This window comes from Bufo gargarizans, chromosome 9 (genome assembly GCF_014858855.1).
Source record: "Bufo gargarizans isolate SCDJY-AF-19 chromosome 9, ASM1485885v1, whole genome shotgun sequence".
Classification (NCBI taxonomy): domain Eukaryota; kingdom Metazoa; phylum Chordata; class Amphibia; order Anura; family Bufonidae; genus Bufo; species Bufo gargarizans.
Genome location: NC_058088.1, coordinates 176,501,689 through 176,528,324, shown reverse-complemented (window position 1 = coordinate 176,528,324; position 26,636 = coordinate 176,501,689). Strand labels below are relative to the sequence as shown.

The window sequence follows — 26,636 nt, the reverse complement described above, 5'->3', positions numbered from 1 at the left end:
TATTCTTGTCCACAATTGCAGAAGTTCTATTGCAGAATAGGCAGTTCTATGGGGGTGTCGGCCGGGTGTGTTGCAATACACTATGGACGTGTGAATGGACTCTTATGGAGAGCACCTAAGTGACGTGAGGATATAGGCCAGGAAATGTTCCTCTGGAATTCTGGGAAGAAGGCATGCAAATGAACTTTTAACAAGCTCCACCTCTAATGCCACCAGAACTTTTAAACAGGCCTTGAGACATGACTTGGCTAATAATTAAAGAGGTTATCCCATCAAAGACAATGGGGGCCTATCGCTAGGATATGCCCCCATTGTCTGATAGGTGCGGGTCCTACCTCTGGGACCCGCACCTACAAGCAGAACAGAGCGGCCATGGCCGCCAATAGCTGGCTTGGCTATTTCCGTCGGCCCCATAGAAATTAATGGTAGCAGTGGCCGCGCATGTGCAGTGCTCTCCCATTTACTTCAATGGGAGAGGTGGAGAGCTGCGTCTGATGGTGGACGGACCCCAGGAAACCCGGGGTCCTCTAGCCTCAACTCTCCCCGACTCCATTCACCTTGTAGGTGCGGGTCCCAGCGGAAGGACCCGCACCTATCAGACAATGGGGGCATATCCTAGTGATATGCCCCCATTGTCTAAGATAGGATAACCCCTTCAATTGTCATTGTCAATCAGAATGCATTCCGTTCCGGTTTGTTGCGTCACGTGAGCAGACAGAAAACCGCTGCAAACTCCAGTTTTGTGTCCGGTTTGCAAAACTGAACATCAGTGCAGAGCAGAGAGTACTGGCCTAACTGGGTGAGAGGCCTAGGTCAGGATTCTGGGGATACTATATCTCCTAATGGAAAGCATCTTATTAGCGTGAAGAGTCTTGAAGGCCAAGTAATACTGTCACAGCTTCTAGCAGTAGATAAAGCTGATGGCAGTTGAAAGATGGAACTGAGCATGTGCGACCACCTCAGATGTTAGTGAGGTGGACAGAAAAATAAGAATATAAACAGCGGTGCTATAGTGATGCATTGTACTGAATAACTCAGTAGCTATACTAAATTTTGAATTACATTCAATTTCAAATGTATTCAGCTCCAAGCACTGGATAGAAAAATGTAGAATATTTTTCACAGGGAAACCCATTTAAAGGGGCAGTCCATCTAAAATTGATCTTATGCAATGTTGTGGAAATTTTTCAGAATATGACACTGCTAGAGTCCATGAGTTAATCAAATTCCTTATCTATGGCATAGTATAATCCGTTCACCGGCACTCATTCCACCAGTCACATGTCATAACCATCATTGCGTTAAATTTGTAAAGTAAACAGTTGAGGCCTACGTATTATTAAGCCTGTTGGGAAATATTTCATAAGGACATGGGAAAGTAGAGCTCCCTTGGGACAAGCAGTGACGGGGGTGGTGTGTGGGATGGTGGGATCGGCACATGACATATAAAAGGGAAGGGTCTTGGCTACAACTTTATTTCGAAAGTACATGTGAGATCTTGAAGACCGGTGTAAACTTCTTGAGGCCGTCATGCGTGTGCCAGTACTACTCCTGCTGGGAATGGTGTCCGGGCTCTGTAGCAGTGATCAGTCATGTCCTGGTGAGTACTTCATGAATACTTGATCATTACTCTTTAGGCTGTGTTCACAAGTTACTATTTCATTGTGTTTTTTTGCTATGATTTTGTGAAAATTATGACAACAGTAGCACAGATTTATGATACCACAGCCATTTTACAGCAATGTTTTAAAAATCATATGGAAAAACAAAAGCAATACAATTGTGTTGTATGAACACAGCATTAACCACACATATGTCATATATTAATATGAGGGAGAATCAGGAAGCAGCTCAATATCTGTAAATGAACTTATCTCGTATTGGTTCCTTTGGTCTTCATTTCATGTCCATTATTCTGTCTATCACATGCTTGTAATATTTTAGTTGTCCTTTATATGTATGTATTTTTTATTGACAGAAGTGAAAGTTTTAGGGATTGGGGACACAGACAAATTGTCGATTCTTCGAGGCTGCCCTGGTCCTCCTGGCCTTCAGGGTCAAAAAGGAGATGTTGGGGCACCTGGAGAAAAAGGTTGGTACAAAGCAAATAACTATTGATGTTTATGACACTAAATATCGCCTTATGTTTCATCTTATAAAGTGTCCCTCTAATCTGAGAAATCTATGGATTTACAATAAATGGGCACAAATACCATAGGGGTAGTCTATGTGGCTGCTATGGGGCTCCAGGTTGATCTTGACCCCATTGTGATGGATGGTGAGAACTTCCACAGGGATGTGAAGCATATGGTGTCAAGTAGAACCTGAGAGGGGCCTAATATTAAACTTTGCTATGGGGCCCCCATTCTCTATGTATGATACTGTATGTATCTATATATACTGTAAGTCTATTCGTATTTTATTTTCAGGGCAAACAGGATCTGCGGGGGGACCAGGAACAGTTGGACCTCCAGGAGAAAAAGGTTAATAAAGAACTTTTACATATAATGAAATATAAAAATGCCAAATTCAAATAAATCTATGCTCTCTCGTTTTGCCTCCCACTTTTAAGAACTTAGGGGCCATAGCCCCTAAGACTTTGCCTAAGGCTGGCCATACATATGAGATAGCTGTCCTCATCTCCCCTGACATCTGCTGTCATGGGAGAATCAAGAAGCCCCCATCCATGTTACATGGTTGGCCAGTTCCTACAAAAACAGGAGGTATTGGCTGACGTTTATCTAAGATCTATGGCCAGCTTTCCATCGGCCGCTGCGTTACATGTCACCTTTTTAAAAAGGTCCCAGGAAGCTGAGATATGGCTGACTGTTTGGTGTTGTGACCATTTTTCGCTCTCATAAAAGATGCAAGATGCTCATAGGCAACAATTTGGAATGAAGGCTCGTTCAGATGACCATTGTCCTGTGTAGATGGGTCAGTAGATATGCAGCTCTTAACTATGAGAACTTCACGAAACAGCTCCACATATCTCAGCTGCCTGGAGCCCTACACATACGTGGAATATTGGAAACTGTCAGAACTGATCACATTTTAAGGATCCAAAATACATTGTCCACGGTTGGACTGGCCCCACCACCACAGTACCAGAAGATCCTCAGTTGAGCCCAGGTTCTGATAGAATAATGAGTTCTGATATAGTCAGCAAAGATTCCTTTTGAGTCCGTACATGCGCATGGCTTTGTTGTGTACATGAGACCAACAGAAACACTGGGAAAGAACGGGAGTAAAGAGCAGGGGGTGAGCATTTCTATGAAGCCTGGGTGACTGTGTGACAGAATTGTTACCCTATGACTGCTAACAGGGGCGGACACAGACAGCAGAGGGCCCCTGTCCAAAGAGCGTGCCTGAAACCACCCCCACCAAGCCAAATTCGCAACCTAACCTATTCCGTCCTAACATTACTTAGAGCAATACAAAACATACAAGGTAAGGCTACTTTCACACCTGCGACACTACGCTCCGGCCACCTGATCCGGCTGACAATGCAAGGAATCGGCCGGACACAAACCGCAGCATGCGGTCCCGCTGATCCTCTGCATTTTTTACAGATTGTGGCCGGATCTCTGCCGTACCCCATTATAGCCAATGAGGCCGGCGGGCATTCTGTCGGCATCCAGCAGTGCCGGATCCAGTGAATTCCAGCAGGCTGTTCTCTGCTGGACCAGCCTGCCAGAATCACTAACGCAGATGTGAAAGTAGCCTAATACAGCGCCACATACCTCCTACATCCACTGAAGTCTCCTTTGATGTAGATGTGCTCTGTCCTCATCTTCTCCTTTCAGACCAGACCGCCATGATGATTTTTCAGCCATCTCTTCTCTCTGCAGAGTTTGAGAGACAGACATCTTAGTTTCCTACTTTTCCATCATCCTCCCACCTTCTGAACACCCCATCCTGCCACCCCCAATACTGTGCCCGCTGTGCTCCCTATACAGGTCACACACAGATAGTTCCCCTTCAATAATTATTGGCACACAGTGTCCTAAAAAATAACTGTGCCCAGGAAACAGTGTCCCTGACACTAATAGTGTAAACATAATGTTCCCCAAAAATAATTGTGCTCAGCTGATATCGCGCCAGGTGCCCCCCACAGTAACAGTGCCCCCCACAGTAATACTGCTCCCTAAAGTCCCAATAGAAATAATTATCTACCAGACAACACGTAGTAGTAATAGTGCCCCTACAGTAATAATTTGTGTCCCAGAAGTAATAATACTCCCATACTGCTCATACTAGTATTCATGTTCCTCAACTGTAATAAAGCCCACCATAATGCCCCCGGTAGTAATCATTCTCTTTATAATGTGTTACAGTAAAAATAAAAGTGCCCGTTCTGTGGCAGTATAAAAAATACCTCCTCTTAGTGCCCCCTGTAGAGCCAATGTCCCCATAGTACCCTCATAATGTGTGCCAATGCCCCTTACTGTGTGCCCAAAAAACCTTTTAGTGCCCCCAATTGAGACAAAGTCCCCATAGTGCCCTATAATTTGCACCAGTATAAAATACTCCTATATCGTGCCCCAATCGTGCGCCTCCCCTTATCGCCATGGTGCCTGACAATGTGCCAGTATAAAATGCCCCCATAATGTGTGCCAGTATAAAATGCCCCCATAATGTGTGCCAGTATAATTTCCCTATATAATGACCCCAATAGTGCTCCTCTCCTCCATTGTGCCCCCCATGTCTGCCAGGATATAAGATAGGGTCCCCAGTAGATGCTCCCATAGTGCTCCCCCTTCTCCATAGTGCCCCGCATGTGTGCTAGTATATAAGATAGGGTCCCCATAGTGCTCCTCCCCTCCATTGTGCCCCCCATGTCTGCCAGTATATAAGATAGTGCCCCAGAAGATGGCCCCATCGTGCTCCTTTCCCCCCTTCTCCATAGTGCCCCCATGTGTGCCAGTATATAAAACAGTTATTTTGCAAATTACAGTATATAAAATTGGCAGCCCCCCCCCCCATATGTCACTTGCTCAGATAGGCCTCCATATCTGTTGCTCAGGACCCCCCTATCAGATGCCCATTCACGCCCCCATATCAGTTGCTAAGACCCGCCCCCCTATATGCCAGTTGCCCAGGACCCCCCCATATCAGTTACTCAGGAGGAACCTCCCCCAATATCAGTTATTTATTTATTAAGCCCCCCATATGTCAGTTGCTCAGCCCCCCCAATATCAGTTATTTATTTATTCAGCCCCCCCATATGTCAGTTACTCAGCCCCCTCCCCCCTCCATTGCTCAGTCAGGAGTCGGACCCCCAGAGTCAGGCACCCCTATATGCTTATTTCAGGCCCCCCATGATGTGACAGACCCCAGGGCCCCATGATATCAGACCTCAGATCAGACTAAAATAAATAATTAAAACTTACCTCTCCTGCTCTCCCTGTCCTGTCTCCAACAGCCCGCGCCGTACACGTGACCTGACTGCGTACAGCATCAGGTCATAGTGCGCGCTGTACGCAGTCAGGCTGGAGGAGACCAGCGCCGCAAGGGGGATGTAAGCAAGCGCCGATCTCTTGCATACTAGTGAGCGCTTCCAGAAGCGCTCACTAGTATGAATGGGCCCCCTCACACGCCGGGCCCCTGTGCAGCTGAACCGGCGATATGTCCGCCCCTGGCTGCTAATACGGCTGCTGTATATATAGCTATTTCCTGGACATGGTTTGAAGGGGGGGCACACAGAGATAGAACGAGCACGTGTCTTATGGGCACTGTTATAGCAGGCTATAAAATATCAGGACCTCAAAATCTTTCCAGCATGTATTTGCAGATCTTTCAAACCATGGGCACATTTTTGGTGAAGTCGGATTGTACGTTCTACCATCTGCCTGAGCGCTGAGGGGGGATATGGAAGGACAACTGCTCTAATAACACTCGCTGACATTTATACATCTTTTCCTTACAGGAGAGAAAGGAGATAGAGGAGCGTCTGAGCCAGTCTATGGTAAGTTAGGTGTCTAAAGACCCCATTACACGGGGCAATGGTCGTCCAAGTGATCGTTCCCAATGTGTGTAAACATGTGCGTCAATCATCGAGCAAATGTTGTTGATCGTGTCTTTTATGTAACAAAGTAACTAGGGAATACACAAAGCATAAACGCCCGGTGTGAAGCTGTCCGTTCAAACGTCATTAATACACCCAAAAACACTCAAAGACAGCAAATATATATAATACAAAGATGACACGTTTTATTCAACAACTAATGGAATAAAAATCACATATACATCAGCAGCATTACATTCACAGGAAAAATGCCCGAAGGACTACTAATCATGATGCATACACATAACAATTTCTCCTATAGGCCAGGGGTAGCAGTAAAAACCCTGCCAAAAATAAAGTGCACTGTGCCAAAGAATAGATCAATACATATAGGAGACAAAAATACAGACCAACGTAGTCCTGGATCCCGACACGTGTTTCGCGGTCGCTTTCTCAAGGGATACAAGTGGACTGTGTGTGTTTACTACCTATGTATAGTGTATCAATTAGGTCGATTCAAAGCACATGAGGCAAAACACCTACTATCATTAGGGAAGGAAGAGGAAGTGGCGTACGTTCCAGCGTAGAACGCACAACATCACTTCCGGTTCCACCAGTGTCCGGACACATTCATAAATCCACAATAATAAAAGCAGAGAAGGCATCATTTACTCTATGGATATCGAGCGATGCCTTCTCTGCTTTTATTATGGTGGCTGGGTACTGTGAGGTCACTGTTAAGGGAGCGGGGTACTGTGGCAGGCACTGTTAAAGGGGCAGTCGCTGTGGAGGTCTCTGTTAAGGGGGCCGGGAATGGTGGAGGTCAGAGTTAAGGGACTGTAACCTATGGTCAGTGTTAAGGTGCGGGTGCTGTAGAGGGGGTGGGCCCCTGTCAACGTCACTGACAAGGGGGTGGGCCCCTGTCAACGTCACTGACAAGGGGGTGGGCCCCTGTGAACGTCACTGACAAGGGGGTGGGCCCCTGTGAACGTCACTGACAAGGGGGTGGGGTGCTGTGGAGCTCACTGTTAAAGGGGCGGGCTGCTGTGGAGCTCACTGTTAAAGGGACGGGCTGCTGTGAAGGTCCAACTTTAAGGAGATAGGGCCTGCTGTGGAGGTCCATTTTAAGAAGGTCACTGTTATAGTGGATACTGTCGATATCATTTAACAACACACACAAACATTAAATTAATAGATGAAATAAACCCGAGCGAAGCCGGCTCCTTCAGCTAGTAGTTTATAAGGATGAAAAAAAAAGACATCCATCCATCCAGGGGCAGGCTAAAACCCTGTGAGGTAGAAGCCAATTTCCCTCACTTTAGGGGAAAAAATTCCTTCCCGACTCCAATCAGGACATCAGAATAACTCCCTGGATCAGCGACCCCTCTCTAGTAGCTATAGCCTGTAATATTATTACGCTCCAGAAATACATCCAGGCCCCTCTTGAATTCCTTTATTGTACTCACCATCACCACCTCCTCAGGCAGAGAGCTCCATAGTCTCACTGCTCTTACCGTAAAGAATCCTCTTCTATGTTTGTGTACAAACCTTCTTTCCTCCAGACGCAGAGGATGTCCCCTCGTCACAGTCCTGGGGATAAATAGATGATGGGAGAGATCTCTGTATGGACCCTGATATATTTATACATAGTTATTAGATCTCCCCTCAGTTGTCTTTTTTCTAAAGTGAATAACCCTAATTTTGATAATCTTTCAGGGTACTGTAGTCCACCCATTCCAGTTATTACTTTAGTTGCCGTCCTCTGAACCCTCTCTAGCTCTGCTATGTCTGCCTTGTTCACAGGAGCCCAGAACTGTACACAGTCCTCCATGTGTGGTCTGACCAGTGATTTGTAAAGTGGTAGGACTATGTTCTCATCACGGGCATCTATGCCCCTTTTGATGCAACCCATTATCTTATTGGCCTTGACAGCAGTTGCCCGACACTGGTTTTTGCAGCTTAGTTTGCTGTTCAATCAAATTCCTAGATCCTTTTCCATGTCAGTGTTACCGAGTGTTTTACCATTTAGTATGTACGGGTGACTTACATTATTCCTTCCCATGTGCATAACCTTACATTTGTCAGTGTTAAACCTCATCTGCCACTTCTCTGCCCAAGTCTCCAATCTATCCAGATCCATCTGCAGCCGTATACTGTCCTCTGTAGTATATATACAGTATACTGTCCTCTGTAGTATATATATATATATATATATATATATAGTATACTGTCCTCTGTAGTATATATGTATATATATATATATATATATATATATATATACATACACAGTATACTCTCATTTGTAGTATATATATATATACATACAGTATACTGTCCCATATACAGTACAGACCAAAAGTTTGGACACACCTTCTCATTCAAAGAGTTTTCTTTATTTTCATGACTATGAAAATTGTAGATTCACACTGAAGGCATCAAAACTATGAATTAACACATGTGGAATTATATACATAACAAACAAGTGTCAAACAACTGAAAATATGTCATATTCTAGGTTCTTCAAAGAAGCCACCTTTTGCTTTGATTACTGCTTTGCACACTCTTGGCATTCTCTTGATGAGCTTCAAGAGGTAGTCACCTAAAATGGTTTTCACTTCACAGGTGTGCCCTGTCAGGTTTAATAAGTGGGATTTCTTGCCTTATAAATGGGGTTGGGACCATCAGTTGCGTTGTGGAGAAGTCAGGTGGATACACAGCTGATAGTCCTACTGAATAAACTGTTAGAATTTGTATTATGGCAAGAAAAAAGAGCAGCTAAGTAAAGAAAAACGAGTGGCCATCATTACTTTAAGAAAGTCAATGCAGCAGCGACTGTGCAGGGATCGGGAGCGACAGGGGTGCCCGGTTGCAGGTAAGTATAATCCATACAAGGGGCCTGGGCATTGAGAGGGATATTTTAGATATCAGAAAACCCCCTTAAATATCATAAATAAGGGTCTGTATATGACATTACTTAATTCTTTAAGGATACAGGGGTGTATGCCATCTGGACCCAGCAATTTGTCTTTATGTGAACGTAAAAATGATCAGTTAAGCAGGAGAAATGCTGCTGACAATTAGGTAAACCATGTGAGGAACTACGATCATTATGAATGCACCATGTAAACTGAAGGAAGTAAGCAAATTGTTATATAGTTTATCTATGTTTGCTATGGGCAGATTATCTACTTGTGTAAATGGACCCTCAGTGAGAACTGAACTTGTGCTCCACCAAGGGTCCCCTGACAATAAGTTGACCACAAGGTCTTCTTCTACCAGAACTCAACACGATCAGTTGTAATTTGTGAAGGAACCTGGCAGAAAGTGTTCAGTTCCCCTACAACACCACCACAGGGGAGATTATGTATTATACAGTTTCCACTGAACTCAATGGTATGTCTGTGTGCTTAGAAATGCAGGTTCCCTTACGTCCTCAACAGCAGCACAGATGGGGTTAACTGCCCCTGTGGACTGGTAGGACCGGCGGAATTTTAATGAGCCCAAGAACCAATAAACGATCTTCAGCTCCCTGAAAGGGAGGAGATCACCCCCCAGCCCACCGTGTTTTTTTCTGTCCTCTGGACAGGTGGACTGGCGTGTCGCTCCCTCCCTGGGAGCTGAAGATTGCTTAAGGGTTCCTTTTTCCCTCCTTAAAGCTTAGCTCGCTTTCTATGGATCTCAGTGCCTTTATTTTAGGCCTGATCATGGCGATTTCGGTCTGGGGTACCGTTAGGGAGGGGGGCGTCCCCTCCCCTCTTCTTTCATTATCTGTAGACGGTCCTCCGTTCCTCCGTTACCGCATGTGTGCGGCGCTATGGGCGCCGCCATTTTCCGGAAGTGACGCGCCCTAGGTGCGCTACGTCACTTCCGGTTTTCCGAAGCGATGCGGTGATGTATAAAACTCACCTTTCTTTAAACTGGCTCCCTAGAATGACATCCTGGACTTAGGAATTAGTCTGGGGAGACAATTTTTCGTTTAGGTAGAGCCAGTATAGGCTCTGGTTTTTCTGAGTGCTTGCTTTGGCAGCACATATACAAAAAAAAAAAAAAAGGGAGTGGTGCTGATCTCGTTTCAGGAACCCGCCCATTGGGCGGGGTTTCCTCCTTTTAAGCGCCCAGAGCCCATCAGTCAGTGCTCTGGTTGCGTTGCTTTCACAAGTTAGCTCCAGAGCTCTCCTGTGCTTTGTGATATTCCTGCAGTATTGCTTTGCTTGGGTTTTGTACTTCCTCTTCTTTCAGCTCTATTTCTTCTAGTGCTGGTGGGCCCCCTTAAGGTCTGGTTTTCTCCACCTCCTGATGTTGTAGGTGTTATGACCTGTTTTGTTTCTTCCATTACAGACTATGGCTTCCCCTAAGGAGGATCAGCGGAAGGCTGGGGCCAAGAGGAAGCATTTGGCATGTTACGAATGTAACACACCCCTAGTTGACAGCTGTCCTTACTCCAGATGTGAGAGTTGTCGCACGGCATCCACGGAACCCACGATGCAGGAGATGTTCCAATGGACCAAGACATACGTGGATGATTCCATCAAGGGAGTAGTTCAGCTACTTAATGAGAGGCTACCAGGTCCCTCTCAGACTCCCATGGAGGTGATCGCACTGGTCGAAAGACCTACTCCCTGTTCAGTGGGGTCTTCTTCTTCTGAGGAAGAAGAATCTACTTCTTGCTTTTTTCCTCCAGAAAAGACGCAGAACTTACTCAAGTCCATCAGGTCGGGGGACCAGGATGTTGACATGGGGGAGTCCTCCGATCCCGCCGGTCGGACACAGCGTGTCTTTAGAGCGGATGAGACCCTCCTCTCTGTGATGCGCACAGAGTGGAAAAAGCCTGAGAAGGGTCCAGTGCTTACCAGAAAATTCAGACTCATGTACCCGATGGCTAAACCCTTGGTGGAATCGTGGGGTTCCGTTCCCAAGGTGGACATGGCTATAGCCAAGTTGTCCCGGCGCACTCTAGTCCCTGCAGATGATGGGTCTAGCCTGCAGGACCCTCTAGACCGGAGGGCAGAGTGCACCCTTAGGAGGGGTTATGCGGCGGCCGCTGCCTCCGCATCTACTTCCATTGCGGCCACTGAGGTAGCCACCTATCTACGCTCTAGGCTTAATCAAATCCAGACGGATGTGGACCAGAGCGTATCAAGAGACGACATCCTGGCAGCCTTCAAGTCAGCCAAACTGGATATGGACTTTTTAGTTGATTCCTCCCAGATGCAGCTAAAGCTGGCCGCCAAAACTATGGCCCTAGTTTCAGCTGCCCGCAGACCACTCTGGCTGAAACCGTGGATCGCGGATAACGCATCCAAGTTTAACCTTTGTGGGCTCCCCTTCGAACCAGATAGGTTATTCGGGTCCGAATTGGACAAAATAATGGAGGGGCTCTCCGATAAAAAAGGGAAGAGCCTCCCCCAGCAGCCCCTTCGGGGACGCCCCAGACAGGAAAAGAAGGGCGGAGGTCGTTCTGGGCAGCAGTCTAGGCGCAGAGATTGGGGGGGGCCGTCTCGTAAATATCCGAGACGCCCCCGCAAACCCACCAGGGGCTCTTGGATAAGACCTGCTGCCCCTGCAGTATCTCCTCTAGATTTTCCCGTACCCCTCCCCCAGATTCCCGTGGGGGGCCGTCTTACCCACTTCAAAGACTCTTGGAGCCGGTTGATTGCAGACCCCTGGGTCCAGGACATAGTTTCCGCCGGGTACCGGGTAGATCTTATCTCTCTCCCCCCAGAGAGATTCATCGCCACACGAAGCTTCGGGTCTGCCAAACAGGTGGTCCTAGAATCTTACATTCAGGACTATATTTCCAAGGGAGCCCTGGAGGAGGTACCGGCAGGGGAGAGGGGCCTAGGAATTTATTCACCAGTGTTCCTGGTTCCCAAGAAGACAGGAGATCTCCGGATGATCATCGATTTGAGATTCCTCAATCGATTTATAAGGAAAACAAGGTTTCGCATGGAAACCATAAGGTCAGTCAGCCATATCCTCAATCTTGGGGACGTCATGGCTACTCTGGACCTCAAGGATGCGTACCTTCACATTCCGATCCATTCCGCTTCCCGGAAACTCCTCAGGATCGCGGTCCAGATCTCAGGGGTTTGCAGGCACTTTCAGTTCGCCGTGCTTCCCTTCGGAATCTCTTCTGCCCCCCTCATCTTCACCAAGGTGGTGGTTTCTGTGGTGGCCGCTTTGAGACTCCAAGGTCTGACTATTATTCCTTATCTGGACGATTGGCTTTTCATAGCCTCTTCAGTTCCGATCCTTACCCACCATCTTCAGGTCGCAGTCTCCTTTCTCTTCCGCCTAGGCTGGATTATCAACTGGCAGAAGTCGAATGTGAGCCCATCGACTTCAATCCATTACTTAGGATTCGTGGTCGACTCTGTGGAGATGTCCCTCCGGTTGACTCCAGAAAGGAGAGCGCGGATTCAGGACCTGGCAAAGGTCCTTTATGTCCCTCGTCGAGTCTCTATCCGGACTCTCATGAAGATGCTGGGGCTCATGTCAGCGGCTGCGGATGCGGTCCCTTGGGCGTTATGGCACCTCCGTCCTCTTCAGTCAGAGGTCTTACACCTATGGAACGGCAGCCCTGCGGGGCTAGATTCCCTGTGCTCCCTGTCCGGTCAAACCCGAAATTCCCTCAGATGGTGGTTTCAGCTACCAGCAGGGAAGTCTATGACCCAACCAGCTTGGGTCATATTGACTACAGACGCGTCCCTTGTAGGCTGGGGCGCTCACCTGGACGGATCCCCAATTCAGGGATCTTGGTCTCCTCTGGAGCGGCATCTTTCCTCCAATCTTCGCGAGATGCGAGCTATCCGGCTAGCCCTCCTTCACTTTGCGCCTCAGATCCGGGGCAAAGCAGTGAAAGTCCAGTCAGACAATATGACTGCAGTCCTCTATATAAACAAACAGGGAGGCACAAGATCATTGCCCCTTCTGTCAGAGATCGGGGTAATTCTTCGGTGGGCAGAGCTGAACCTTTCCCATCTATCTGCCGTTCATATTCGAGGCTCCCTCAATATGATAGCGGACCGCCTAAGTCGAGGATTACCGACCATGGAGTGGTCTCTGCATCCGGAGATCTTCAGGCAGCTAGTTCACAGATGGGGTATGCCAGAAGTGGATCTCATGGCAACCAGGTTCAACGCCAAGGTGATGAGGTTCTGTTCCCTCTACAGGGAAGACAACCCCCTGGCGATAGATGCTCTGTCAATACCGTGGAGGTTCAGGCTGGCTTACATCTTCCCTCCCTTTTCCATGATACCGAGGGTATTGATGAAAATCCGTCAGGATCAGGCCTCGGTAATAGCCATCATACCGTTTTGGCCCAGAAGATCCTGGTTTACCCAGCTCATTCAGATGAGTCGGGGACAATACTGGAGACTCCCCCCGGAGCAGGCCCTGGTGTCGTGGGACACTCACCTCTGCCCAGATCTGCACAGGTTCAACCTGACAGCCTGGAGGTTGATCAGTCCCTTCCCAATATAGAAGGGCTTTCCGAGTCGGTCCTGAGAACTTTGTCGCATTCCCGAGCAGAGTCTACAAAGAAGGCCTACTCCAGGATCATGAGAATCTTCGAGGCATGGTGTGATTCCAGACAGGTGGCGTCTGCAGATCCGCCCCTTCCTGCGATACTTCAATTTCTTCAGGATGGATTAGATAGAGGCCTATCTCCAGCTACCTTGTAGGTACAGGTTTATGCCATCTCAGCCTGTCTCAACAGGCCACATTCTCGGGACCCACTCATCAAACGCTTCCTGAAGGGAGCTGAAAGACTAAAGCCTACTATACTGAAACCTATCCCCCAGTGGGATCTTTCAGTAGTGCTGAGGGGGCTAGCATCTCCCCCCTTCGAGCCCTTGGAGGAGGTAAATTTTAAATTTTTGACTTTAAAGATGGTCTTTCTTCTGGCTATAGCTTCAGCCAAAAGAGTTTCTGAATTGCAGGCTTTCTCCGCAAATCACCCGTACATTATTTTTCTACAGGATAGAGTACTCCTGAAGTTTTTACCTTACTTCAGGCCTAAGGTGCCTACTTTCCAGAACATCAATCAGGTAATATCTTTACCAGTTTTGTTTACAGCCTCCTCCTCTGATACTCCAGCTAGAGACCCGCTGGATATTTCAAGATGCCTCCAGATCTATGTGGATAGATCTAGTGAGTTCAGGATAGATGAGAATCTTCTTATCCTGTTTGCCGGTAAGTCTAAAGGCCGTAAAGCGTCTAAAGCTACCATTAGTCGCTGGATCAAGGAGGCCATTATGGAAGCTTTCGTCTCCCAATCCTTAGATCCTCCCGAGTTTGTGAGGGCCCATTCTACTAGGGCGGTCTCCACCTCGGTTGCGGAGAGAAGACTCCTCCCCTTAGAGTTGATCTGTAAGGCGGCCTCCTGGAGCTCTGAGTCAACCTTCATCTCCCATTATAGGATAGATGCTAGGATGGCAGAGTTTTCGGCTTTTGGGCAGACTGTTCTTAGTTCTGCCAGGCATGAGGACCCTCCCTAGGGGATTCTTCTTGCTATCTCCCCATCTGTGCTGCTGTTGAGGACGTAAGGGAATCGTTAATTTCTAACGATAATTTGTTTTCCCTTAGTCCTAACAGCAGCACACAAATATCCCACCCTAAATACATTATGCTTGTTAAAAACACGGTGGGCTGGGGGGTGATCTCCTCCCTTTCAGGGAGCTGAAGATCGTTTATTGGTTCTTGGGCTCATTAAAATTCCGCCGGTCCTACCAGTCCACAGGGGCAGTTAACCCCATCTGTGCTGCTGTTAGGACTAAGGGAAAACAAATTATCGTTAGAAATTAACGAATCATCTGGAGTGAAATATTCAATTTATATCCGCTTTCTGCCCCTCCTGATTAGTGACAATTATAAATGGAGAACCCTAGCCTTCTATTAACTCAAAACTAACAAAAATATTTTTTTATATATGTCTCCTAGCTGCCAGAAACTGCAAAGAAATACGATATCAGGGGGCAGTCCTCAGTGACTGGTACACCATATACCCAGATGGCAGCCGGCCCCTGAAGGTCCTGTGTGATATGGACACAGATGAAGGAGGATGGATTGTAAGTATATACAAAATGTGAACGGGAAGACGCAAGGAGATAATTTATTAGGAAAATTTAAATCCATTGGGACCATATCCTCTCCCATGGAATTTAAGCCTTAGTTTAGAGGGGCTACAATAAAAAATAAAAAATTCCTTTACTTTCGTGTAGTTTCTGGGATAGTAGTAGCCTTTTTGTAGATTATATTGTTCAGACCAGGACTATTCCTTTATTTAAGTTAACCACAACCAGTAGGCATGTCTCAATAATCTGATCTTCTCTTGCCTTTAGGTCATACAGAGACGTTGGGATGGGTCAGTAGACTTCTTCCGCACTTGGGATGCTTATAAGAAAGGCTTTGGAAGTCGGCTAAGTGAATTTTGGCTGGGAAATGAAAATATTCATCAAATAACTTCAACAGGTAATGAGGAACCTGTAAATGATCTCCTTATTAATTTTTTTCTTCTAGTTGCTGGACCCTTTACTGTGTATCCAAAGTTGAAGGCTGTTGCTGGACTAGTTGACCTGAAGCTCTATTATTTGAGAGTACTGCTCATTATTTATTTTTTATTTGTTTTGCTCACTTATATAGAGCTGACATATTCTGCAGCGCTTTACAGTGATTAGTGTCACTATGTCCCCAATGGGGCTCACAATCTAAGTTACCTATCAGGATGTCTTTGTGGGAGGACACTGGAGTGCCTGGAGGAAACCCATGCAAACACAGGGAGAACATACAGACTCCATGCAGATGTTGTCCTTGGTTGGATTCGAACCTAGGACCCCGGCACTGCAAATGCATATGTTCCCTGATTCATGAACTATGGGAACTAGATCAGGTTAGAGTTTCAGTTCCTGCATCCACCCAAAGTTGGAAACATGAGAGTCACACCACTAATCTGCAGATCCCCTACTATCTCTTCTGGGCCATACCGAATGACTATGTAGGGCTAAAGTGGGACATACACATAAGATAGCTGTTGGACTAATGCTACTTGACAACTTTTGTCCCCAGGCAAGATAAGTACTTCTCAGATCTTTTCTGGTGTAACGAACAGTGGACATGAATCCAACTAATCAGTTTGGCATTGGGCTAAACCTACTGCTCTGTTCTGGTAGTCCCCTGGTATTCACTCTTTAACCTATGTACAGGGAGGTAGACTTCGCTGTAGGGAACTAAGCAGGCTGCTACCTCCTAAAGTAGTCCTTTGCGTGGTTGGCAGCTGACCCCCGGGCATAAGAGATACTGGTGCAAAGCACCTAAGGATCAGGCAACTCTCATAGTCAGGGCAGGAAGAGTTTGTACATATTTGGGAAATTAATCGAAGGTCAGGACAAGCAGAATGTTTTGCGTCTGTACTCAGGCAGAAAGAAAAAACAGCACACCTTCACTGGTTAACTAGACAACTAGTAATCTAATGCTCAGGCACCCTCCCATTATGGAAGGTGCCTTAAATACCCTGAGACAGCTTGGACTGGTTGCTTCCAATTGCAGAGCTTCCTAGGGGGATGAGAGGGCAGGGCCTCAGTATAGACTACTCTGCTCTACATGAATGGTAATAATGTAATCCTGACTACGATATGCCATCATGGCTGAGGAGCCTGCCAGGAAAATTCATTAATATGTAGTATATGCAAGTGCCAGAGCATAATGTGTAGCGAGGCCCTATCCCCTCACCTTCCTAGGACAGCATCTATGCCTGTCCAGGAGAGCGGGACATTTGTGGGCACGGGCCGCCATACTATTATATGGTCCTACGACAAACTATTTAACATAGGCCCTGACCTGAGTGAAGGGACCTATCCCAGATCTCTGCTGCAGGTATGGTTGCATAGACTGGTTTACTCTGAGACAAAAGTGTTGTGTGGTGTCCTCTATGTTGTCAGAATGAGTTGAGTTTTGGAAATGCTCTTCAATCTCAGTGCCATGTTTTTCTAGCCATTTTAGTTTCTAAAAGTCCTGTATATATCTATCTCCAGGAACATGGGAATTACGTATTGATCTACAAGATTTTGAAGGTAAAATGGTGTTCGCCAAGTATGCAAGCTTCAAAGTATTGGATGAAGCTGAGAAATACAAATTAATAATTGGAGCCTATCAGGAAGGAACTGCAGGTGAGACAATTTGGCCAAAATGTCCTTCACAGAGGTTGGTTTAAGTCTGTATAAAAAATGTTTCTAGTACACTGGCTGAATGGAAGTAGTAGGTCTACAGATGGTCCTGGATGACTCTCCCAAAAAAAAAACTGTATATGAGTACACTGTGTATATTAGCGATGTATAATATGCCATTTGGGAAAATGTTAGGGGTAAATTTTGACTTAGTGATATTGGCATTCCACTCTTCTAAGGTGGTGGCCATCTTGCAAAAAGGACAACTGGGTCTGTTGCCACATTGGTTATCACTTTTGCAGTACCTTCTCAGATACAAAGCTCTTATTCGCCAGGAAAGATCTTGTCCCCCACTTGTAAGGCATACAGACAGATAAAGCAGCGCTATGGCAGGAGAACCCTAATTCAGCTTCCTAGACCCCTATAGGACATAGGACAATGATAGAATATTGAGCCCACACTATTATATTTAGTATAGTGAATATTGAATTGTCCGGTTTAAAAGGGGTTGTTCTGTTTCAGAAACTGTATTGCTAACAAATACACCATTTCAGGTCATTTCAGGTTCAGATACTCTTTAAAGAGAGACTACCCACACCACCAATAATTAAGTAAATGTTGTAAGGGAATAAGGATAATAAGGCAAATATATGTCATTTTTAAGCAAAATAGGTACAGTTGCATGAAAAAGTATGTGAACCCTTTGGAATGATATGGTTTTCTGCACAAATTGGTCATAAAATGTGATCTGATCTTCATCTAAGTCACAACAATAGACAATCACCGTCTGCTTAAACTAATAACACACAAAGAATTAAATGTTACCATGTTTTTATTGAACACACCATGTAAACATTCACAGTGCAGGTGGAAAAAGTATGTGAACCCCTAGACTAATGACCTCTCCAAGAGCTAATTGGAGTGAGGTGTCAGCCAACTGGAGTCCAATCAATGAGATGAGATTGGAGGTGTTGGTTACAGCTGCTCTGCCCTATAGAAAACACACACCAGTTCTGGGTTTGCTTTTCACAAGAAGCATTGCCTGATGTGAATGATGCCTCGCACAAAAGAGCTCTCAGAAGACCTACGATTAAGAATTGTTGACTTGCATAAAGCTGGAAAGGGTTATAAAAGTATCTCCAAAAGCCTTGCTGTTTATCAGTCCACGGTAAGACAAATTGTCTATAAATGGAGAAAGTTCAGCACTGCTGCTACTCTCCCTAGGAGTGGCCATCCTGTAAAGATGCCTGCAAAAGCACAGCGCAGGCTGCTCCATGAGGTGAAGAAGAATCCTAGAGTGTCAGCTAAAGACTTACAAAAGTCTCTGGCATATGCTAACATCCCTGTTAGCGAATCTACGATACGTAAAACACTAAACAAGAATGGATTTCATGGGAGGATACCACAGAGGAAGCCACTGCTGTCCAAAAAAACATTGCTGCACGTTTACAGTTTGCACAAGAGCACCTGGATGTTCCACAGCAGCACTGGCAAAATATTCTGTGGACAGATGAGACCAAAGTTGAGTTGTTTGGAAGAAACACACAACACTATGTGTGGAGAAAAAGAGGCACAGCACACCAACATCAAAACCTCATGCCAACTGTGAAGTATGGTGGTGGGGGCATCATGGTTTGGGGCTGCTTTGCTGCATCAGGGCCTGGATGGATTGCTATCACCGAAGGAAAAATGAATTCCCAAGTTTATCAAGACATTTTGCAGGAGAACTTGAGGCCATCTGTCCACCAACTAAAGCTCAACAGAAGATGGGTGTTGCAACAGGACAACGACCTAAAGCATAGAAGTAAATCAACAACAGAATGGCTTAAACAGAAGAAAATCCGCCTTCTGGAGCGGCCCAGTCAGAGTCCTGACCTCAACCCGACTGAGATGCTGTGACATGACCTCAAGAAAGTGATTCACACCGGACATCCCAAGAATATTGCCGAACTGAAACCGATCTGTAAAGAGGAATGGTCAAGAATTACTCCTGACCGTTGTGCACGTCTGATCTGCAACTACAGGAAACGTTTAGTTGAAGTTATTGCTGCCAAAGGAGGTTCAACCAGTTATTAAATCCAAGGGTTCACATACTTTTTCCACCTGCACTGTGAATGTTTACATGGTGTGTTCAATAAAAACATGGTAACATTTAACTCTTTGTGTGTTATTAGTTTAAGCAGACTGTGATTGTCTATTGTTGTGACTTAGATGAAGATCAGATCACATTTTATGACCAATTTGTGCAGAAATCCATATCATTCCAAAGGGTTCACATACTTTTTTTTGCAACTGTAAATACAAAGAATTGAAAATTTACAACAAATAAGGGTTAAATACAACACACTAATTATATAATTACATCCACACTTCACCTAGAGTTGTCCTAACTACATACAGAATGAAGGTACTTATCGATTGGGAACAATTTTCTACACAGATACATCTATCTCAATTTTTAACTGAAAAGGTCCAGCTTTTATACTATTTTAACCAAAGAGCTTCACCCCCTAATGGAATGAAGTTAGATTATGCAATCCATGATGGTCACTGTTTGTATCTTGGTTTTCTGTTATTATTTTGTACCTTGAAGTGGCCAATTCTCAGATCCGCAATAAATCTGAATCCCAAACTATGCCCCATGTGGTCGCATTCTTTCTGTACTTGATGGGTGCATGTTGAATTTTGCTGTGGGTCTCTTCTACGTACATCTCTAATTGTATAGAGTGGAATTCTCGGTGGAATAACGTCAGACATGAGGATGAAGACCAGTGACTCCTAAAATGTTCTGATATTTGATATGTCTCTGTCATTTTGCAGGAGATTCTATGGGAGATCTTAACAACTATAAATTTAGTACTAAAGATGAAGACAACGACATTCATGAGGGCAGTTGTTCCTCGATGTTTAAAGGCGGCTGGTGGTATAACAATTGTCACAATGCAAACCTTAATGGACTCTACCACCTAGGAGTGCACACATCTAATGCAGATGGCATCAACTGGCTTACTGCCAGAGGGTACAAATACTCGTACAAGCATGCAGAAATGAAGATTAGGCCTGTTTAGATGGAGGAACAGTCCCAGAAAGTTGTGGATTTTCAAATATTTCTTCAAAGATTCTTGTATTGATTTTATAACGCCATTGATGGATGCCAAAGCTCAGTATAATTGCCCCTGACTGCACGGGCCTGGTGGGTGAAGGGTTCAGTTTAGCTGCAGAAGGCAGAGTGTATTGGCTGCCTGGTCCTAACTGGTCCTAACTAGGCTTTCCTTCACCTGGGGTGAAGGAAAAGCTCTAGACCTGTATCTTAATACTGTAACCAATTTGCGGTGGCCCAGCACCCAGTGCAAATGTCTCGCCAGCCTCCCCTCCCATAGTTAGTCCTTGTAAATAGCTCCCTATAGATCTGTCTCTAGGTAGGACTGGGAAGGTGTAGGCCTCCTGGGCCCAAAGGCAAAAGCAATGCTGGGCCTCCAATTAACCACCGATGACTCCACATGCCATCATTTCTAATGCTAATATCCTATATATAAAATGTATGTAAATCAATAAATCTATTATATTAATACATTTTCATTGGCTGCTTTATTAATATAAGTTTCGGGAACTTCATCTAATTAAAACAGGATTATGGGCCTCATATATCACAACTGTCTACAGAACTTACCCCACCTACCATATATCATTTGTATTTTAATTTATATTTGTCATTTTTATGTGTCAGTGCTCCCCATAAGGAAAAACCCATCTCCTGTTTATGGGTAAACTCTGATTGTCACGTAGTATTATGCCGGGTCTAGCTTGTAAGTTATACCTAGTTTATTATCTGAGAGGACGGAGTATGACATATACCAAAGAGAGCATCTCAAGACACCAGATGTAGCATTTAAGCATGAAATGGAAGACATGTAGTCCCTGAAGAAGAACATGCTTTAAAAGGGTTTGCCAATCTCACACATTGGTGGCATATCGCTAAGATATGCCACCAATGTCAGAAAGGTGCGGGTCCCACCTCTAAGACCTGCACCTATTTCTAGAATTGAAAGAGGGCGTACTGCGCAAGGGCGGCCACCCTCCATTCAGTTTTATGGGAGTGCTGAAAGCAGCCAAACTCCAGCTTGGCTATTTCTGGAAATCTCATAAAGGTAAATAGACAGGTGGTCGCGCTTGCGCGGTACGGTCTCAGTTCACTTCGATGAGAGTTCCAGAAATGGCTGAGTTATTTCCAGGACTCCCATAGAAGAAGTGAATGGAGATCAGGCCATGCATGCGCTTTCCCTCTCTTTGACAGTCTCATTTTAGAGATAGGTGTCCCAGAGGTGGGACCCGCACCTATCTGACATTGCTGACATATTGTAACAGTCCTACGGGCTCACCTGAGTCAGAGGACAGCTGGCTTGAGGTAGGAGTGGAGCCCAGTGGCAAGGACCACAGGCAGGTAGTAGGTGCAGGAAGTCTGGCAGAGGTGTAGTCGGTAGGCAGGCGGTGGGTCAGGGCAGGCGGCAGTAAGCGTGGTCAGACAATCCGGATGGCAACGGTGGTAGCAGTTCAGTAGGTAGGGACAAAGCAGAAGAGTAGTCGGTAGTCATTTCCTGGTCAGCAGTGGGCTTCCAGTAGTAGCAAGAGCAGCAGCTTGATCAAGGCTCAGGAGCTCAATAATCAGCAAACTGGAGTGCAAGGGGCTGGACTTATATAGGGAAGTACCAGGTGTGGGGAATCAAGGGTGATGAGCAAGGCTTGGCGAGACTGAGGTTAACTAATAGGCTTCAGGGAGGAATGTCCAGAGAGGACGGTAGCCTAGTAAGCAGGGCTACCGCCTGGGATGTGGCTGGTCACAGGTTCGAGTCCCGACACATATTGTAGCCATATGCCACCAATGTGTAAGATGGGCCAACTCTTTTAAGGGGGTTATCCTAATAAAAATAGATAAGACATGATATAGAACATGATAATCTCTCTTTAATAAGGCTAGAACCAGCCCAGGAGGTGTGTCCTTTCTGCTGCTGCTCTGCTGCAGCTCTCTCCCTATCACACTTTAGTGGGAGTGTCCTTTCTGCTGCAGCTCTCTCCCTATCACAGCTCAAAGGGTGTGTGTCCTTTCTGCTGCAGCTCTGTCACTGCATCTAATACTATATACTAATGGCAGTTGAAGGATGGAGCTGAGCATGTGCAACAAACTAAAACAGGAAACTAATAGTGGGTGGCGCTATAGCAATGTATTTTATTGAATAACTCAGTGTCTCTACTAAACTTCTAATAACTTGTAACTCAAAAATATTCAGATCCAGGTGCTATTTTGAAAATTATAGAATACTAGCAGAAGCACCCAGCTTCGCACGGGTATGTTTCTTCTATTTAATTTATTGTTTCTATGTGTCGTTAAAGGATATTGACATTATCCCCCATAACAGTGACCTCTATAGCACCCCGCCCCCTTAACAGTGAACTCCACAGCCCCTCACCCCTTAACACTGACCCCCCCCCCCACAGTGCCACGCCACCTTAAAATGGACCTCCTCAGTAGCCCATTCCCTTAACTTTGACCTGCTGTGTTTTTTCCGCGCGAGTGCGATGCATTTTGCACACGCGTGGGAAAAAAATGATTTGTGGTACCCAGACCCGGACTTCTTCACTGAAGTTCGGGCTTGGGATCAGTGTTCTGTCGATTTTATTATTTTCCCTTATAACATGGTTATAAGGGAAAATAATAGCAGTCTTAATACAGAATGCATAGAACAATGTGTCATGAGGGGTTTAAAAAAATAAAACATTTACTCACCTCATGTGTGAAAATTGCACCGCATCCGCACTTGCTTGCGATTTTCACGCATCCCCATTCACTTCTATGGGGCCTGCGTTGCGTGAAAATCACCGCTCATCTGAACAGCCCCATTAAAGTGAATGGGTCCGGATTCAGTGCGGGTGCAAAGCGTTCACCACACGCATTGCACCCGCACGGAATTCTCGCCCGTGTGAAAGGGGCCTAACAGTAACATCCACAGTGAATGCCCCTTTAACAGTGACCTCCACAGTGCCCACCCCCTTAACAGTGACCTCCACAGTGCCCACCCCCTTAACAGAGACCTCCACAGCACCTGTCCCATTAACAGTGACTGCCACAGTACCTTGCTGACTTAACAGTGACCTCCACAGCAGCTGCCTCTTTAATAGTGGCCTCTGCCCGCTTAACAGTGACCTCCACAGTGTCCGCCCCTTTAACAGTGACCTCCACAGCAACCTGCCCCCTTAACAGTAACATCCACAGTGAATGCCCCTTTAACAGTGAGCTCCACAGCAGCTGCCCTTCCCCTTTTAATAGTTGCCCCTGCCCCTTAACAGTGACTTCCACAGCAGCTGCCCCTTTAATAGTGTCCCCTGCCCCTTTTTTTTTTTTTTTATAAATGAATCTTTATTATTTTTACAAAAATTCATACATTCTTAAACAATCACTTTAGTTTGTTTTACATTATAAAACAGCATATATACAGTTTTACTTATTGTCCACCCACTCTTCCCCGCTGCCTGTTCCCCCCCATAGGGGGAGGGGAAAAAATAAAAATAATAATTATATATATGAATTTCCCCCCTTTCTTCCCCTCTGCCCCCCCCCCCCAAGTCCCATCCCCTGCACCGACCATCCCCTGCATCTTAACCATTTTTGCTACAATCTAGCAAATCTTAATTTTTTCTTAGTAGATACCAGGTGAAATTCCTCTCTGACAAGCGAGACTCTAGCAAGGTTCTCCCATTCCTTGACCGTAGGTGCCACACTATCTCCCCAATGTCCAATGATCTTGGGTCTTTATACATGTCCAAAGTATATGCACATCATCCACACCTATCTGCCCACATTTTTTACAACTAAATTATTTAGATTTATAATATTTCATCAAGATCTTAGGGGAATAGTATAACCAGTATAATATATTAAATTGAGTGATCCTGTGAGAGAAACTGTTTGAAACCCCATTTTTGGCCTGTATCACCCTCTCCCAAATCTCTTCCCGTTGAGAATTAAGGACATCCTGTCATTTATGCATTAAGCAATTAACTGCTCTTTTTTTTGTCTTTTGATGTAACAGGCATTCATATGTCCTAGACACCAGTTTCTTTCCCGCTGTTAATTTAGAAATGTTGGCTAAGGGTTGTGGGAGGGTAGCAATTTGTGTTCTCCTTCCTGGCGAGGCTCGTAGAGCTTGTTTCAGTTGTAAATAGAAAAAGCTCAAGTCTTTGTTCCCAATTCCACACTCATTTTTAAGGTCTAAGTATGTAATTATATCTCCCTCCTTCCATACCTGACCCAGTCTAAAGATTCCATATTTCCACCAGATTTCTGTTCAATTGACTTTAGTTCTATAAGATGAGTATTATCCCACAATAAGGTATCGGTATGTAACGGTATTTTACTGATTTGCTGTTGTGACAGAATGTCAGCTTCCACCAATTGGAAGATACTGCAGTTCTCAAACTTTTTGTTGATACCTGCTATCATCATCTTATATCTTTGTAAATTGCTCCATATTATCATGTTTCTAATATGGCCAGAAGAAAAATAGAGTTTTAAATCCGGGGCGGATAGTCCGCCCTCTCTCTCCCGGATATGCAAGTAGGGAAGCTATTTTTTTGAAAATTCTTTTGGGAAATATTTCAGGCACGTTCCTTATAATATAGTTAAAGGAGGGTAGAATACACATTTTCACCAGTGAAATACGACCTGCCATCGAAACATATAGTTTTTTCCATACCTCTATTTTCTTCCTAATTTCCTGTATTTTGGGAAGCATATAGATAAGCGTATAGATATTTTACAGGTTCATCTATTCTCTTAATTTCTAATGGGCCCGGTATTAGATTATTCAGAGGATCAATTGTGATGCAAGCCGATTTGGACCAGTTTATATTGAGTCCAGCATATTTACTATAATCGTCAAATATCTGGAAAATCCTGCTAAGTGATTCTGCCCCCTTAACAGTGACCTACACAGCGCCCTGCACCTTTAAGGCTACGGCTACATGACTACATGTGTCGCGCGACAATGTCGCGACATGCTGCGACTGCAACATGACACTTTCAAAAAATCTATCCAAGATGTTTTTTTATGTGACTGTCTCGTCACAGTCGCAGCATGTCGCATGTCGCAGTGCAACACCATAGACTATCATTATAAAGATTGTTGTGCTAGATCAATGTCGCAGTGTAGTTGTGCCCTATGTGTCGTGAGCCATATTGTCGTCGTGTAGCCCTAAAAGCTGACCTACAGCAGTGAAGAAAAATGGCTGGATTGTTAAGGAAACCTGGAGTTAAACTGTGTGTATGTGGAGACTAAGGCCTGCGAGCTTCTATTGGCTGATAAGGGACATGTGACCATGTGTATGGCAATTGGGATTTGAAGAGAAAGACTTGCAGGCTTCTATTGGCTAATGCAGGTAATTTTTTGGGAATATCTCAGGAATGATACATCCTAGAGAGCTAAAACCTGGTCTAAAACCTCCCCGGATACCTCATGTACCTGTGTGCCTAATTTGGTGAAGATCAGTTCAGTCGTTTGGTCGCGCATAAAGAACAGACAGACAGACTTTGCACGGGTATATTTCATCTATTTCATTTCATGTTCCGTGTGTCATAAAAATATATCAACAGTTTCCCCCATAACAGTGACCTCTACAGTACCCGCCCCTTTAACAATGATCTCCACAGTGCCCGCTCCTTTAACAATGACCTTTACAGTGCCAGCCTCTTTAACAGTGCCTGCCCCTTTAACAGTGACCTCCACAGTGTCAGCCCCTTTAACAGTGACCTCCACAGTGTCAGCCCCTTTAAAAGTCCAATGAACAATAGCAGAGGCAGCATATCCGGTAAAAAATAAATCCCTTTATTGGGAACTGCTTACATGTGACAGCGTGGTTACAGGAAAATGCTACGTTTCGGCTATAACATAGCCTTTGTCAAGCATATAGTGATCCCCAATTACCCCTGCTTAAAAAGTAAAAGCCACACCTCCACACACGGACATGGCCAATAGCATACTTCAATCACAAATGCATAATCACCCTATAACAGGTGCGTGAATATATAATCACCTCATATACATACAACAATCCTCCCATGTATAGAGTGTATTACAAGGAACACGTACCTCCATGCAGCACGCCGGTATCGCGCCCCCTTGCCTGCAGAGCGCATGTCCAGGGAGGCGGAGTATCGCACTCACATGCCTGGCTCTGGTCACATGATCGCAAACCAGCCCGTCCTAGCGATCCGCTGCTGCCTTTGCTATTGTTCATTGGACTGTACACTCAGGAGCTTGTGTGGATCTAGGGCTCCAGGTGGGCTGGAGGTAGGCTCCATTCTGGTCGACCGCAAGATCTGGTGAATGCGACTTCAGATTGATATATTGCATGCCCCTTTAAAAGTGACTTTCACAGTGACCGCCCCTTTAACAGTGACTTTCACAGTGACTGCCCCT

General features: G+C 45.3%; 1 protein-coding gene across 1 annotated transcript in view; it reads left to right on the top strand.

Annotated features, from left to right (window-relative positions):
* Positions 1–1,484: 1,484 nt before the first annotated feature.
* LOC122919842 overlaps positions 1,485–26,636 on the top strand; it is a 46,884-nt gene continuing 21,732 nt past the window's right edge. The window contains exons 1-8 of the mRNA XM_044269031.1: positions 1,485–1,600; positions 1,979–2,092; positions 2,430–2,483; positions 5,927–5,965; positions 14,945–15,072; positions 15,346–15,475; positions 17,035–17,169; positions 19,987–20,231. Coding sequence (XP_044124966.1) covers positions 1,531–1,600; positions 1,979–2,092; positions 2,430–2,483; positions 5,927–5,965; positions 14,945–15,072; positions 15,346–15,475; positions 17,035–17,169; positions 19,987–20,231 — 915 coding nt within the window. The 5' untranslated portion in view covers positions 1,485–1,530. The remainder of the gene's footprint in view (positions 1,601–1,978; positions 2,093–2,429; positions 2,484–5,926; positions 5,966–14,944; positions 15,073–15,345; positions 15,476–17,034; positions 17,170–19,986; positions 20,232–26,636) is intronic.